Consider the following 17228-nt stretch of genomic DNA (forward strand, 5'->3'; position numbering starts at 1 on the left):
CAATATTCACTTCGTGGGATGGGGTGTCATGAAGGAGCAACCAAGAATCTGCCTCTTGGTATTTGGGTTGAATTGGATGAAGTCTCATCTACAAACAGTTAAGGACAGGAAAAACTGGGTATTGCTTTATTGCTCCAGAGCCATTTTCTGGCAAGTATCAGATACATAACATTATATTCACAGCCAGGATGTCTGCTTTGGCTTTTTACATCGCTGTTTTTCAAACTTCGAGGACTGTAACACTGCAGCTCACCATGAGATAGCATTGCCATTTGGAGTTTCATACAAGCACTCCCAATAGAACTGGGATACACTGTGTACATCAAAGTCTGAATGAGACTAGGAAATAATCAGTAAGACACCTCACTTTAAATTTCTGGTAATCAAAACCTAGAAATGTAACACCATAGTTGAGTTTATTTACAACAGGAGATCTGTGAACAGAGACATATTGGATTCAAGTAGCACTAATTAATCCATTTGCTCACATAACTCAACAGTACATCTGAAGCAACAGTGAGGAATATGATGCTTTATACAGCTGAGACTTTAATACTGGGAAGACACGGTGTGGAACAACCAGAGAAAGAATAGGGAAAAATGAAGGAGATTATGAAAGATAAATATGATGACCTAGCGAAGAACTGTACCAGAGCATGAGAACAATATTAGAAGATATCAGGTAGAAAAGGGCAATTATTGTGGAACACAATGACTAAAAGAGTAAGGGAAACAACAGATAAGACAAGGTAAGAGACAGGAACTGAGTAAGTTGCTAAAATCAAGAAAAAGATTGGTCAGAATTGAGCATCAAGAGCAAAGGCAATGAAAACTGGAAAAGCAAGTACACACTGGTCAATATGCCGAAGTTCAACAACAAAGGATATATAAAAAGAAGAAAAAATTGAGGACAGTACAGGTGTAGTTGATCAAATGTTTTAAAGAAACAAGTTGCCATCATTCCTACACAAAAGCACTCCATTAACTTTTGGTTTTGCAACAAATACAGAGACCCATAGGTTGAATTCAGTACAACTTAACCTGACCTACATCACTTTATGTTGCACTAAATAAAAGCGTGTTAAGAGGAAGCTGTTAAACTCTAATGATATGGTTAACTAAGCACAGTGATTTTAGTGACCATTACAGCTGTAATACTAATTATGTTTAAACAGTACTCAGTTCTGTATAGTCATATATTCATTTGGATCTAGTTGGCATTACTTATGACAACAACAACAACAACAGTAATAATTACTTGCAAACATATTTTTCCCTCTGCTTGTACATAAAATATAACTGCACAAGATATTTAGTACACTAAAAATGTTTAGAAACTCTTGGAGCAATATGATCATTTTTAGTTACATTGTACATGAGTACCTACATGTAGCATTGATAAAAGATGGATGGGGTTCCGTTGATGGTCGTCTCCCTGTAAAGTTAAAAAACAGTATTAGAACAATAACATAATATTAATGAAATGATAAAAAGAACCATTTTGCAAAGTAAACTAGAAATAAGAGATCTGTTCAAGAAATTCTGTAACTTGTCCACAAAATTTTTCTATGCTTATCTATTACTTATTGTGCCTGGTCTCCTTCGAAATGCTCTCTTTCGCAACTTATACACTGGTCCAAATGCCGTTCTCACTTCCAGAAGTAGTCTTCGTACACCTCCTTCTGGATCACACGAAGTGCCATCTGTGAGTTTTCTTTTATCCCATCTATTATTGCACATTTTGTCCTTTCAATGGGGTTTCCAACTTTGAGGAAAAAAAGTCTGCAGGGGCCAAGTTTCGAGAGTACGGGAGATGTGGCAGCACAGTGATTTTGTTATTTGTGCAATAGTCACATACCAACATGGATGAACATGTAGTTGTGTTCATTACCATGATGCAAGAGCCATGAATTGTCTCACCACATTCCAGGCCGTTTCCTTATCAAATTTTCTCACAGGCATTGCAACACTTCCCGATAGTTCCATCGATTAACAGTTTGTTCCTGTGGCATGAATTCATGATGAACTAATCCATCAAATTTAAAGAAAACTATAAGCATGACTTTGATATTAGACCTGACCTGATGAGCTTTTCTTGGTCTTGGAGAACCTTTCCCAACCCAATGTGAAGATTGAACATTGGTCCCAATATCATAACTGTAGGCCAGACTCATCACCAGTAATGATTATCTTCAGGAAAATCTCATTATCATTTGCATGATCCAAAAACTCTTCGCAGATTGCGAGCTGTAGGATGAACTCGGCAGCAAAAAGATGCATTCCTAGATGCTGTCAGAATTTCATGACATGATCCCACTGAAATATTACATTCTTGTGCAATCTCTCCTTGGACAGTCAGTCTTCGACTGGCACACACAATTTCACTGACGTTCCTGAAATGAGCGTCACTGGGAGATGTTGAAGGGCTTCCTGAACAAGGGTCATCGTTAACTCAAATCCAGCCATTTTTAAACTATGTGAACCATGAAACTTCCTGGCAGATTAAAACTGTGTGCCCGACCGAGACTCGAACTCGAGACCTTTGCCTTTCGCGGGAAAGTGCTACCAACTGAGCTACCCAAGCATGACTCACGCCCCGTCCTCACAGCTTTACTTCTGCCTGTATCTTGCTCCTACCTGTGAGGAAGGGGCATGAGATGTGCTTGGGTAGCTCAGTTGGTAGAGCACTTGCCCGCGGAAGGCAAAGGTCCCGAGTTTGAGTCTCAGTCCAGCACACAGTTTTAATCTGCCAGGAAGTTTCATATCAGTGCACACTCTGCTGCAGAGCGAAAATCTCATTATGTGAACCATTCTTAACACTGAGTATGGCTTATCACTGTAGGCTTCCTGCATCATTTGGTGTGTCGCTGTAAAGGTTTTCTTGAGTTTCACACAAAATTTAATGCAGAGGCGTCGCTCCTCTAGCTCTGTCATCTCGAAATTTGCAAACTGTGTGACACAATGTTCTACTCAATACAGCACTGAACAATAGTTAACTGACATACAACAATGAAACTTCCAGCAGTTACACATTAAACACAGACGTATGCAGGGATGTCAACCGTATTTCGCTCCAACACATCATTGGTGTGAAATTATGTGTCCCGGAAATTTTTGAACAGATCTCGTATAGTTTAATATCCACAATTTTCATCTGAATAAACTTTCTGATACTACTTTAATTCACTTTATTTCCACTACATTCAAGCGCCTTACCAACACAACAGCATTTCCAACAACAATACATCTGTCTTAGCTAAAATGCAAATGTTACAAAGAAAATAGTCATTATCCCTTCACAGGCTGCCACAATATCATTAAATTAGTTGGCAATAATGGAAATGTCAGGTTGGAAACAGTCAGCATAAATGACAAAAAAATATTATATTGTTTTCTTAAACTTGTGTTTTATTCAAATCCTATCCAAAACCTAATCACATATTAAATTGTCATACATAAGGCTGCCTTTGATATTCTTGCATTTTAAATTCAACATTAAGGATATAATCACAAACTCATGACAACATCTACAGAGAAAGAAAGAAACACCTTTTAGTAACAACCTTGGTGTTAGCGTTAGCACAGATACACAAAAAAAAATGTATATTGTGGAGACCCTTCTATAAATTCACTCCCATTGGTTATCTGATGCATATGGCTTCTCTTCACTTACTATCATACCAGCAATGGCAATAAAATAGAGAGACATATGCCACTTTCTTCTAAGCAAGATGATGACACAATTTGCAAATTAGAAGGAACAAAATAATAATATGTGTTTCAAAGTGATAATAAAGAATGTGGCATCAGAGTAGTGAAGGAATCAACTACTGTCTACCTTGATGGATTCGATTTCCAAAGAAAATAATATAAATACATGAAAAACCCTTTACTTCACTGATTTATCTGTAAAGTGATGGAATAAAGTATGCAATATAGACATTTCAACTGTGATTAATGTTTTACAAAGATTCCTTGGTTAGATGTTATGTGTCTCAAAAACAAAAATGTGCCAGCAAAAGGAAGTGAGGAACAGAGAGGTGGGGGATGGGGGGATGTATCAGTGAGGGCTGCAATAGTCTAATCTTATCTTAATTGTCCCTACAGGATGGGAGGTGCAGGCAAATGAAAATAAAAGTAGGTTCTGTACACATAAAACAGTTTTTACAGTTTTAGGTAATTTTTTATGATACAAAGATAGCCCTTGAATCTTCATTGCATCACTCCACTGGATTTTCACTCAAAGGTTCACAAATGATATATGTCAGCATCACAGGCATGTTTTATCTTGGAGTGACGAATGGAGAGTGTGCATTGATTTAGAACAAGACATAATTGTAAGGATCCTAACACTCATACATTTTAACAGAATTTTCACAGAAGCGACACCATTCAGGTCCATAGTCAGATACATTATTGTAATGTAACAATGTCACACAAGTATCACACTTAACGTCACTCTGGAGATCTCAAAGAAATTATGACCATCAATCTATGTGTGTAGTTGCAATGAACTGTCAGACACAGTTAAAAACTACCACAGTAGGGAAGGTTTTTGCTGTAACTTAGGTATGAGCTAATAAGTGAGGACAATTTGTTTTAAAGAATGTACTGTTGCTCACAAGCCACAAATCACAGTAATTACTTCTTCCTAACTCCCTTTTTTTAATCCACTATAGTGAAAGACAAAATGAATGCAGCTGTCCAAGAAAACATTTTTGTCAATAATATATTTCTCATACTGTAATAACTGTCTGGAACTGGAAATTTTCTGTATTAGCAGGCTGATGCAACTTCTCACAGACCAGAGAGCATTGTATAATGGTTTGAACAAAATGAGTTGCACATACTGGAATACTCTGCAAAAGTCCTCATCTGCATCCTTTTATACATACTTGGAATGAACTAGACAACAGAGATGATGATATCTTCTTGGGTTCTCAAGCGAGCAACTGCAGATCTTCAAACAGTAATTTCATAAGTTTACAACCCATTATCTTCAGGGGAAACTTCTGGGTTTGTGTTGGATACTGGGCCAAACACCTCCTGGGCTGAGTGCAGAACAACCATATGCCTCTGGAAGAGTGTGTTCCCAACAGTAGCGAATTTGGCCATTGAAAACTGATGCTTTCTGTACATTCCATCCATTGCCTGCACTGCTATGACTCAGCATCATTCTTCCCAAATCTACAAAAACATAGCGTACCACATGAAACCTAGATGGAAATGACTGTTGGCCACTGATGAGGTCATCATTTGTCTCAGTTTTTACTGCCTATTTGATCACTGAATTTCAAGATCACTGGCACAAAATTGTTGGTCACTGATTCCAGTCCACACTTTAAGAGAATATAATGTTGATGTAGTTACGAATTAAATTCAAGCACACCATATTGCCATGAATACAGATTATGAAAAAAATTATTCTGCATTCTCTGTACCTCCCACAGCTTCGCTGTACCATTCATGTTAATTTTCGGTAGCGTCTTCATCAAAAAATTAGCTAGGTTATAACTGGTATTGATTGACTTGATGCTGAACATTCCTGCTTTTTTAAGTTCATGAATATAGTGATGCCTCACACTGATGTGTTTTGTTTGAGCATGATGCACACCTTTGTGACTCAGTAAAGGGTAGGTCTGCTATGACAGAATTCACTCATTACATGTTCACTGTGGATAACACACAATTTGCGGAGCAATTCTTGAAAATACATTGCTTTTTGTGCTGCAGTTTATGGATCCATGTAGTTGGTTCTGTAGCTGATATATCTTCCAATTGTTTCTGTTTTCTATTGCATGAAATTGTTGGCCTAGTTAACTTAAAAATACAGCCTGTTGTTTATCAAGCTTTGATGCATAATCAACATCACAGATTCCTTCAGTTTCGATTCTCTCACTTTTTTGAAAAATTAGTCCAACACTGACTGTGCCTTCATTGTGCCTCATAATTCATTTGACTGTTTTCCATTGGTTCAATCAATAACTGGAGATTAATATAGTTATAACTTCCATAATAAATGCAATGTCAGTCCCATGCCTTAAGCCCCAGATAGCAGTGAATCAACAGCTTGTTGATAAGGGATGAGATTTAACACAAGTTCTTTATCATCCTTAAATTTGTCTTCAAACTTCTGTTGTTTCAAACCAGGTTCAAGGTGATGTAAAACTGGATAGTAATCTCCATACCAAATTTCTTGATTATGCTGGCTGCATATCTGATATGATCAAATCCTTGTTTTATGTCTCATTTTACTCTATTGCCAAGACACCAACACCACAGCTTTTTATGTCTGTATGCTACCAACTGGCTGTCCAACAGCATGAATAACTATTGCTAAACTGTTGCCAAGAACAGAGCTGACCATCCAGTGGCACAACATGCAGCTGAGCATAACATGGCTGCTTCACAACCCAGGCAATCTGAATCCTTCCCTCCAGTATCATATTCTCTGAACAACACAGATGGAAGCTATCCCTGCAATATACCCTTTGCTCTTAAAATCATCCTGGCCTCAATCTTCGGTAATCCACTGTTCTCACACCCTCCACACAACAGTTTCCCCATCCTCTGTCCCATCACCCCCTCACAATTCACATCCCAACATTACCTTCAGCATGCATCACACCCCACCACCCACCAACTCTGACATCCATGCATCACATGTCTAGCCTGTGCACCTACCATCCCTACTCCCCACATTCCCAGCCGATAAAACGGCTGCCTCCCTCCTGCTTACCACTCACTATCCCTCTACCCACCCCCCTGACACAATTGCCATTACATTACATTAATACTTGTCCCATAGATCATGAATATGACATTTCATAACAGTGTAGTATGTGTCAGTTTAATATAAGTTTTCTTTAAACAATATAATTAATTAATTTTTTTTACTATTACTTCATATCTAAAAAATCGTGTATTGAATAGCAGGAGTTGTCATTCAGAAATACTTTCAATTTTTTTTAAATGTTGGTTGTCTATCTGTCAAACTTTCAATGTTATTTGCAAATGACCAAAGATTTTTGTGGCAGCATAATTCACCTCTTTTCTGTGCCAAAGTCAGACTTAATCCAGGATAGTGAAAATCATCCTTTCTTCTAGTATTGTAGCTATGCATTTCGCTATTATTTTTGAATTACGATGGGTTATTAATAACAAATTTCATAAGTGAATACATGTATTGTGAAGGTACTGTGAGTATTCTGAGTTCCTAAGTCTGCAAGGCGATCTTGGGTGGGCTCCAGCTATTATCCTGATTACACACTTATGTGCAATAAATACTTTTTCTCTTAATAATGAATTACCCCAAAATATGATGCCTATGAAAGCAGTGAATGAAAAAAGGCATAGTAGGCTAATTTACTGATATGTTTATCATCAAAATTTGCAATAACCCTAGTAGCATAAGTAGCTCAACCCATCATTTCAGCAGATCATCAATGTGTTTCTTCCAATTTAATTTCTCATCAATGCACACACTTAGAAATTTTGAATGTCCTACCTTAGCAACAGACTTCCGTTAAGTCTATATTTATCAATGGCGTTTTGCCATTTGCTCTATTGAATTGTATATACATGTTTTCTCAAAATTTAGTAAAAGTTCATTTGCAGAGAATCACTTAATAATGTTCTAAAAGACATTATTTACAATTTCCTCATGTGATTCTTATTTGTTGGGTGTGATTACTATACTTGTGTAATCAGCAAAAAGAACTAGCATTGCATCTTCATGAATACAGAGTGGCAAGTCACGTATTAAGAACAATAAGGGATCCAAGACTGAACATTTTGGGAAACCATTCTTGATATCTCCGCAGTTAGATAGTCTGCAACAATCAGTAGAGGACTATGCTGATTTTTGCAAACTACCTATACTGTTAATTTCAACCTTCTACATTCTTCCAGTTAAATATGAACTAAACCATTTGTGCACTGTCCCACTCATACCACAATACTTAAAATTATCTAGAAGAATTTTGTGATTTACACAGTGAAAAGCCTTTGAGAGATCACAAACTATCCCAACGGGTGACACTCAGTTACTCAAAGCATTTAACATTTGATCAGTGAAAGCATTCACAGTATTTTCTGTTCAAAAGCATTTCTGAAAACCAAACAGACATTTTGTTAGTTCTTCATTTTTACAAATATATGCTGCTACTCTTGAATGCATTACTTTTTCAAGAATTTTGGATAAAGCTGTCAGAAGTGAGACTGGGCAGTAGTTGTTAGCATCAGACCTATGCCTCTTTTTATGCAATTGTTAAACGATAATGTACTTAAGTCCATCTGGAAAAATGCCCTGATTCAGTGAGCTACTACATATATGACTGAGAATCCTACTTATCTGTTGGGAACTAGCTTGTACAACTCTGTTGGAAAGACAATCAATTTCATGTTGGCTTTTGTGTTTGAGTGAATTTATTATTTTTGTAATTTCAGTAGGAGAGCTGGGTTGAATTTCAATTTTATCAAATTGCATAGGTATTGCCTCTTCCATATACTGCCTTGCATTTTATAACGAATAGTTGGATCCTATTTTCTCTACAACACTTAAAAAATGATAATTAAAAATGTTTTCTACTTCTGACCATTTATTAACAAACTTTTCACTGAGTGTGATAGGAATACAGTCTTCCTGTGCTCTCGGTTGCCCTGTTCCCCTTTTAAAAATATTCCAAAGTGTTTTAATTTTATCCGATGGGCTAATTTCAGATATAATGCTCATATTTCTGGACATTTTAATAACTTTTCTTTATACAGTGCAGTAGTTTTTATAATGTTTCACTGTTTTTTGATCATTGCTCCTTCTAGCTATAAGATACATTTCCATTTTCTGTTTACAAGATCTTTTCATTCCGTTAGTAAGCCATGGCTTTTTAGATGGTTTCTCAGAACTATATGTCACTGTTTTTTTAAAGAAACTGTTTTCAAATATACTCACAAAGGTAGCACAAAAAGGTTAAATTTTAAATTAGCATCAGGTTACTTGTACATCTCATCCCAGTCTAACTGTTGCAAGCTTTCCTTAAAATTATCAATTGTTAAATAATTAATTGAACACACTATTTTGGAGGACTGTTTTGGATTATCAGAACTTTCCTACTATAATACCAGTACTAGGCAGATCCTGATTTTGACAGTATATCTACATTAATTAATGCCTAACTACCTAACTCGGTCCCAGTTGCATGTCATCTGTCTAATGGCTTCCAGGGGCAATATGAAATGGAACGAGCACATGAGGATTTGGCACGAAAGGCAAATGGTCAACTTTGATTTACTGCGAGAATTTTGGGGAAGAGTTGTACATTCATAAAGGAGACCACATATAGGTGAGTATTGCTTGAGTGTTTTGGATCCACACCACATCTGATTGACATAATTACTGATTGAATTTAAGAATTTAACATGCTCTCATAATCTGCTTATTAAGACCAATAATCTTGTATTAAAGGTTTAATGCAGTGAAACAAGTAGTACAATTAGAAACTGAGTATATGTCTTGATGCGGTCTAGCTAAAGGTGCACAGATAACAACACTATTTCCAACCAGTATTTGAGAAAGAGGGCATTTAGCAGATTCCAACAAACTTTATGTATACTTTCAAACCCCCACCCAACAAAATTATGAAAGGAAAGAAGTTCATTGCTTACCACATTTTCACTGTTCATGCAGTACAACTTCAGCATTATTATTTCTTTACTACTGACTTTATTTTCAATATATTTTGTAGGCAGTGTCCACATATACTACTGAATGTACCCGCAAAATTATATCACTGTAGAACATATAGTGCAAGGGATATGACATCATAAGCAGTGAGATATATGAAAAACTAGCTTCTGCTTAAAACCCAGCTTGAATTACCCAGACTATACTCATTCAGCATTTGATAATGAGAGCACTTAGGAACTACCAATGCACTTGAAATATAATTTTGAACATTTTCCAAACTTTTTCTTTTTTAAATGCTAAACATCAAACATTTGACATTTAACTCATCTGTGAAATAATCAGATTTTGAACCTGTTTTATAAGTTCTTTAAAGAATCGGGGCTTAGTGGTATGCAGCTAATAATTAAAGTTAAAATGCTTAGTTTGAAATATTAGGTAAGTACAGTAGCTAAGTAGCTAAAAAGATGAGCAGTGGCTGTTTTTTCATATATATAATGTACACTAGTCATAATTTGTTGTTACTATATGGTACAGAAGTAGCCAGCAATGGCTGCTTCTGCCTGTCAACATAAAACTTGAGTCATGCTACATCCTTGAAGGCTCTCTCCTTCATATCAGGGCTGATAGCACATGATGTGTGAATGAATGTGAAATTTGTTTGTAGAGGAGATTGCTGCCAATAAAAATAAATGGTTATCTATTGGAACCCTCACGTAAGACACCACATCTCTCTTTAGGATAAGAAGGTAAAAGGCACATAGGAGACTGAGAACAAGAATATAATGGCACACAGGTTATAAGTTACAGAAATCTGTCAGGGGAACAGGATGACAAAAATCTATGAAATGTGTGACTTATCATGAAATTTCTAGAAACACTTTATCATCACAATATCACAGAAGGCACAACAAACAAAGTATGAAAAGTATTGTTCAGTCAGTCTGACATGTTACCCTTGGAAACAGCTCACAGTGATAATATACAAAAGAACTATAAGTACAATACACCAACATTCACAAAAAAAAAAAGATCATCTTGAACAACTAGAGATAGGATGTCCATATTCACAGGATGTGTACATTATTATGTTCCACAAAAATGATTAGCATCTGAATCATGTTGGCCCGCAGGTTAAGGTTCAACATCGATCCTGTGACGTGACACCACCTACGACTAAAATGTGCCTGCAGCTCTCATTGTCACAACAAACTGAAGGTAATGAGCAGACATGTTGGCTGTCTCTCAGACATATGTGTGAACTGTATCATCAGATCAGTGAATTTGAAAGAGAGTGCATTATTGGCATGAGAGAATGTGATGCATCCATCTGGGAAATAGCTGCTTGTGTGGGACAAAGTGTTTCGGTAGGACAACGGGTGTGTATCAAATGGTTTATGGAAGGCTGTAGAACACAACAAGATGGCTCAGGTCGCACCACCCAGAGCACTCCGAAAGAAGATCGACCCCTCACACAAATGGCATTGCAGAACAGATCTGCATCCTCCTCAGCTCTGGTTGCAACAGTGGAACAGTGGAACACATTGTACACCTTTGGTAAATGTGCAGAAATGTAGTAGATGTCAATGGTGACTGGAAAAACATTGCTGGGGTAGGAATTGCATCACCTAGTGTGTTTGGATGAAACCAAATTCTGTTTATTTGAAAATGATGGCCACATTTTGAAATGCCACAGACAGGGGAAGTGGCATCACTGTGACTGCATTCACACAAGAGACACAGTACCAAATCAAGGTCTTATGGTGTAAACTGCTATTGGGTATAACCACAAATCACCCCTGATGCATGTCCATGGCACTTTTAACAATGCGACCTACATGAAAGACACCCTACGACCTGTGGCCATTCCCTTTTTGCACACCACCCCACATGTCATTTTTCAGCAAGACAATGCATGACCACATGCTGCTGCACAAACAAGTGTTATCTTGGTGTCACAGGTTATCAGCCTTTTGCCCTACCTCCCAGACCACCAGACTTGTCACCAGTCAAAAATGTGTGGGATATGGGGAAATGACAGGTGCAGAGCTTTCACCTAACGCCAACCACCAAAGATGAATTATGGAACCAGGTGAATGCAGCTTGGGTGGCTATACCACAGGATGCCATTTGTGTCTTATATGCGTCGATGCCATCACACATGGAACAAGTTATCAGGGCCCATCGTTGACCCCGTGCCTACTACACAACAGGACATGTATTGCACCAAGGTGACTGAAATGCTAATCATTTCTGAAGAACATACTAATGTACATGGCCCATGAATATAAACGTGCTACCTCTAGTCATTCAAGGTATTCTGTTTTTTATGAACAATAATGTAGATACTGGACACAGATGAGTTTGTTTTCAGAAAGCAAAACGTTATTTGGGAAGCAGTTCTGTCTTTGTGCTCTGCAACATACAGGATGAAATAATAATAATAACAACAACAACAATAATAATAATAATAATAATAATAATAATAATAACAAGAACCATTCATGGAACTAAACAAAGCCATAACAGTGTAAAGTGGAATATGGTGTTTACAATAATAAGAACAGTGGAGCTAACTACAGAAGGACAAGTAATCTGCAACATTTACGAAAGCCAAGTGGAGTAATAAAAGTGAATAAATCAGAATGGTAAGTCCATGAGATGGGTGTAAAGCAGGGTTGCAACATATCATCACTGATGTGTACTTTGTAATTAGTAACAAAAAAGAAAGTGAAAGATAATAGCAGCAAATGAATAATATGACAAGGGGGACAGATATCAACGCTAAGATAAGTAGATAATATAGTCCTTCTGATAATAACATAAAATACTTGTTTAATGGAAAGAATAGCATATTTTGGACAAAATATGGACAAACAAAGCTAAGGTAACTGTGACACTTAGCAGCAGAAAGGAGTATAGCAACTTACCACCATATTTTGAAATGACACAGTAGTAAAAATGGCAATAGAATTATTCTACTTACAAAAGAAGACTACACATGGTGTCCAAAGAAAAGAAGATGCCAGAAGTAGTACAGTAGATGTAAATAAAGTTTCAAATGAGTCCTGGTTTCAAATACTTATATGGGATTGAGAAATAACGTCCTGAAAATGAATGTCTGGATCACAGTATTGAACAGAAGTTAAATGAGTATCAGCATCAAATGATCAAAAGTTTGATGACTAACAATAATAAAAAAAAGTAAATAAATATCTGCCTGTAATAGTTCAAGTTAAATTCAACATGAGAAGTGAAAGCTGTCAGCATACGTTGACCCTTAGGCAGAGAGGAATGTTCACTAACCACAATGACCTGTGTTGTTAACTCAGTTACTCCTTCTTGTGTTACTGTTAATAGGATGTCTCTCGATTGACGGTTTTCTTTCACACGTTTTTAATCAGTATTCTGTGAATACAGTACTGAATCTCTCTTGTAGTTCTTATTTTTCATAATTTTGTGTTCTCCAGCAATTTGCCGGCATCTGTTCTGTACTGTGACATAACACTGTTGCTTTCTATTACACATAAAATTAGTTATTTTTTGTTTAAAATTTCATAAGTTTCCAATTATTGTCAAACTCCACTTTTTTCTTCCCGCTACTATTACTTAAAAATCCTATAATGCACTTTAAATATTACAGTATTCCTCCTGTCTTCCTATTCTATGAAGTTTAATTTTAGTCCTGTGCCATAAAAAAATTGGCACCATAAAGACTACCTTATATATTTCTATTCAAAGTTCATTTTTGAACCCTTCCATATCATGCCGTCTCTTCAGCCTGAGCTTAGGAGTTGATTTATCCATTATCTTACTGATGAGGTACTTTTCTCTCCCTTTTTACCAAGGATAACGTACACACACACAAGTGCAAATCACTTTCTGTCAAATTGTCACTACGAGTAATAATGACCTCACCAGTTTCTGAAACTGTGAAGTACAAAAAGGACTGTATTGATACTCACTTGCTTCCCAGTATGATATGTTGTATCTGTAGTTGCCAGTTTCATTTTGAGGAACACCTGCAGACAAAATAAAAATTGTAAGTGGTTGTGGAACAAAATTAATGAACATAACTACATGAACAAGATTCTTCACTTCATGAAATAAAATGTTTGCAGTGTTGCTTGCATCTCTTGAAAAGAGTGCTGATTTTTCAATTACATCAAAAACACAGAGCTCCACAAGAACAATCGAATGTTCCACTGAACAAAGGTTGCTTGGTTCACTTTACCAACAAGACGATATCCTTAACAAACCTCAGCTTGCAGTGAATGATACAGAACAGACAACATACCTAGGGAAATCTAAAAGTGAATAAGTTTCACCTCCTGTACATGTTGCCAACCATGTGGAGTAACAGTACTGACATAGTGAGGCACAACCTGTTAAACTCATCACATCACAGACATTATTGAGTAGGATAAGTTAGAACAAGACAATATTCATGTGACTGATACTGGTTTTTGTTTGATTTCACAGTATCACGGCAATGCCCCACATCCAGTCCTTCGTATTTTTGCACCAGGAACAATGCAGTCGAATCTTTCTCCCTCCATGTGGAGCCCAGCTGGCTGTGTTACATGAGAAGAGTTTCAGTTTTTCTCCTGTGCCATACATGATCAATAGGGTTCTATATGCCAGCACCTTTGGATCACATAACCTGGCACAAATGAAAATGTTTTCCACGATGTTTTGCCACCACAATGTACACCACCGAAGTTATCTCCATTTCATCCAGAACATCCAAAGACACGGTTTGCTATGGTAGAGAGTATTCTGGCTAGCCATGATAGTGTAACTAACACATTGTAGTATCCCATCTCATTAAACAGTGTTGGGGACTATGCATTTCTAATCAGTGACATGATTCAATAACTTCTAGTAATTGAAAAATTTGTTGCAGCAAAGGCTGCCTTACTACAATGCTGGTTTACTTCATCTAAACAACAGATAAAGTGGATGATTAATTCTGAAAACGTGGATGGCAGAATGACCTTCAAGCTCTGTAGACACCTACATGAGTTAACTGATACCCCATTTACATTGGAGAACACACTGTGATTAGATGGTTAAGTAAACTGCCTGCATGCTTAGAAGTTTCCATGATTTCTCATGAAGGTGATATAGAAGAGAACTTATCACTTATGGCTGATCAAATATTTTCACTCTCACAACAGTGCCATTACTATAGATTACAGTAATGGCAGTCAGTAACCTCTCTAACTTGGCAACAAGCAACCAAAGACAGCTGAGAGTGTAACAAGAGACACTACAGTGTCACAGCAGGTACACATTGGGTGCTAATGGGAATCCCAGTCATAGGCTGTTTGTGGCAGGTCATCTCACAGCCTAAAAGAATCAGAGTTCTGACTACAGCTGACAATGGGCACTTTGGTGCTGGTTCCACATACGTTTCAAGAGCCACACTTGCAATGGCTCTTCACGCTGCTCACACTGAAGCTCCATATGTGACACATTCCAAGCGCACCTACATACCAGACAAGCAAGCCAAACTAGTTTTGCTCGTATCTCCAAGAACAGTTCCAGATTATATGTTCTTGACAAAAATACAAGTAACAAGTTTCTTGTTGACACAGGCTCGCAGGTGCACACAATCCCAAAGACAGCAAATTGATCACAAATTCCAGAATTTCTCCAATAGCTATGAGCAGCTTACGATATGTCCATCAAACTGTATGGCACAACTATTTGCACTGTGGATTTGGGTCTATGTACAATCTTCAATTTAAAATTTACTTTTGATGAGGTTAATGAGTCATTGCTAAGTGTGGATTTTTGCGTTTTCACCTTTCACTGGAGCTTGAGGACGGCAAACTTTGCCAAATCAACAGTGGAGATGCAGTTGCAGGCAAATTGCCCACGCATTCACACCCACACTCTGCGGTTTCCAGCACTAGAGCAGCAAACGGGTTATGGGATGTTTACTGTCCCTTGCAAACCTGGCTTATATGAACAATAAACATGAAGACAGCAAGGTCAATCATAGAACCTTGTCTGAAGAAATCTAAGTTTCACACACAACATTGACTGACACAAAAAAGATCCAAAAGAAAACAAACATGATGCGCCCCACATAATTTCAACCAGTTCCAACCCACAACATCCAGGTACCTTTACTAGAAATGAAAAAACCATGGAGTTGCAAACAACGTTAGTGGTTCCTCCATGGAGGATGTGAAACAAGAGTGCAAGAAAGCTATTTGACATGTTCAGAGCTGCACCAATCTGCTGGAGTTATCAGTGGCTGTCATAGGAAGGGATAAATCTTAATGTTTCTCACAATGTTTCATGCACAAACATCAAGTCATAGCTTCTGAGCGATGCAGGTCAGTCACAATAATGACAGTGTACTGCTTCCTTCTACCAATGTCACCAATGCTCTGTCTTTCATGACTTGTTCTCAAAAAATGCGAGTTCTCAGTGACAAAACTGTGTGTAAAATCAATACTATGCAGGAATCTCCTGTCTTCCAAAAGAAAAGATCCCTACATGCTGCTCCACCGAAGTACAGCTTTTGCAAGCAGACACCCCCCCCCCCCCCCCCCCTCTCCGATGAGTTTCAACACCAATCCCCTTGCACTGAAATTGGAGCTCATTGATATTGCAGCACCACTCTCACAACAGAATGACGTCTATTACACCCCTCACTCTCATAATGGCCAGTTTCTTAGGGCCCAGCCATATCTGAGTGAAAACCTAGAGATGTAAGGGTACCACCCCACAAATCGAGCATGCGGAAACAGCTTAGCCATGCCCCCAACAGCACGGCTGGTCATGACACACAAGTTGAATGGGGACTGTCAGCCTGCACAATGGTATTCTGCACTGAAGGAGAGGGTTCTGTGAGGACTTCAAATCAATATCAATTGTGCACACATTGACATTACACTGACTAGCTTTCTTTGGTGTGGTAGTTCATCTTTGCTATGTACAGAGAAATCTGTTCTTTGTATCTGACTTATAATAACATCTCTGTATGGCTGTCTGTGTTATTTGTGATACAGTACCACAGTTTTATTCTCTTATCTGAGAGTGTTATGCTCAATCCCACAGATTTTCTACAGCATCAAAAAGTGAAGAGCACCTGAACAATAAGTCTAAAACATACACACAGACTGCTTCAAAATATATTTCAAATGTAAGAAAAAATCTTTTTATACATCCAACATGAGGAACACACATGAAAAGCTCTGCAAAACTAACCAACATAGTACAGCGGGTCAAAGGTAAATATATATAATGTAATTCCTAGCCAGACAATGCCATTCTATATCATGACATTCCTTCAATAATGGAAAAACTATGCTAGTGCATGAAAAGTTTGTTTACATGCAGAAAGACAATATAATTAAAAGCAGTGATTGATTTCCCTTAAGTGAGTACCTGCTTCCAGGTTATGGAAGCAGTTGCCATAAAAAGATAGCACAAGAGACACAACAGATATATAAAACATGTAACATAAGATATGCTAAAAATTTGAGACAGAAATGTTACATAACTTCGATTTAAACAATGGAGAATT

At 37.4% G+C, this 17228-nt stretch overlaps 1 protein-coding gene across 4 annotated transcripts in view; it reads right to left on the reverse strand.

Moving 5' to 3' along the window:
• Nucleotides 1–17228, reverse strand: part of LOC124804395 (leukocyte tyrosine kinase receptor) — an 874407-nt gene that overhangs the window by 350941 nt on the left and 506238 nt on the right. For all 4 annotated transcript variants that reach the window (XM_047264751.1, XM_047264750.1, XM_047264749.1 and 1 more), the window contains exons 9-10: nt 13648–13704; nt 1388–1435 (exon numbers count right to left, since the gene is read on the reverse strand). In XM_047264751.1, the coding sequence (XP_047120707.1) occupies nt 1388–1435; nt 13648–13704 (105 nt within the window). The remainder of the gene's footprint in view (nt 1–1387; nt 1436–13647; nt 13705–17228) is intronic.

This window comes from Schistocerca piceifrons, chromosome 1 (genome assembly GCF_021461385.2).
Source record: "Schistocerca piceifrons isolate TAMUIC-IGC-003096 chromosome 1, iqSchPice1.1, whole genome shotgun sequence".
NCBI classification, from domain to species: Eukaryota; Metazoa; Arthropoda; class Insecta; order Orthoptera; family Acrididae; genus Schistocerca; species Schistocerca piceifrons.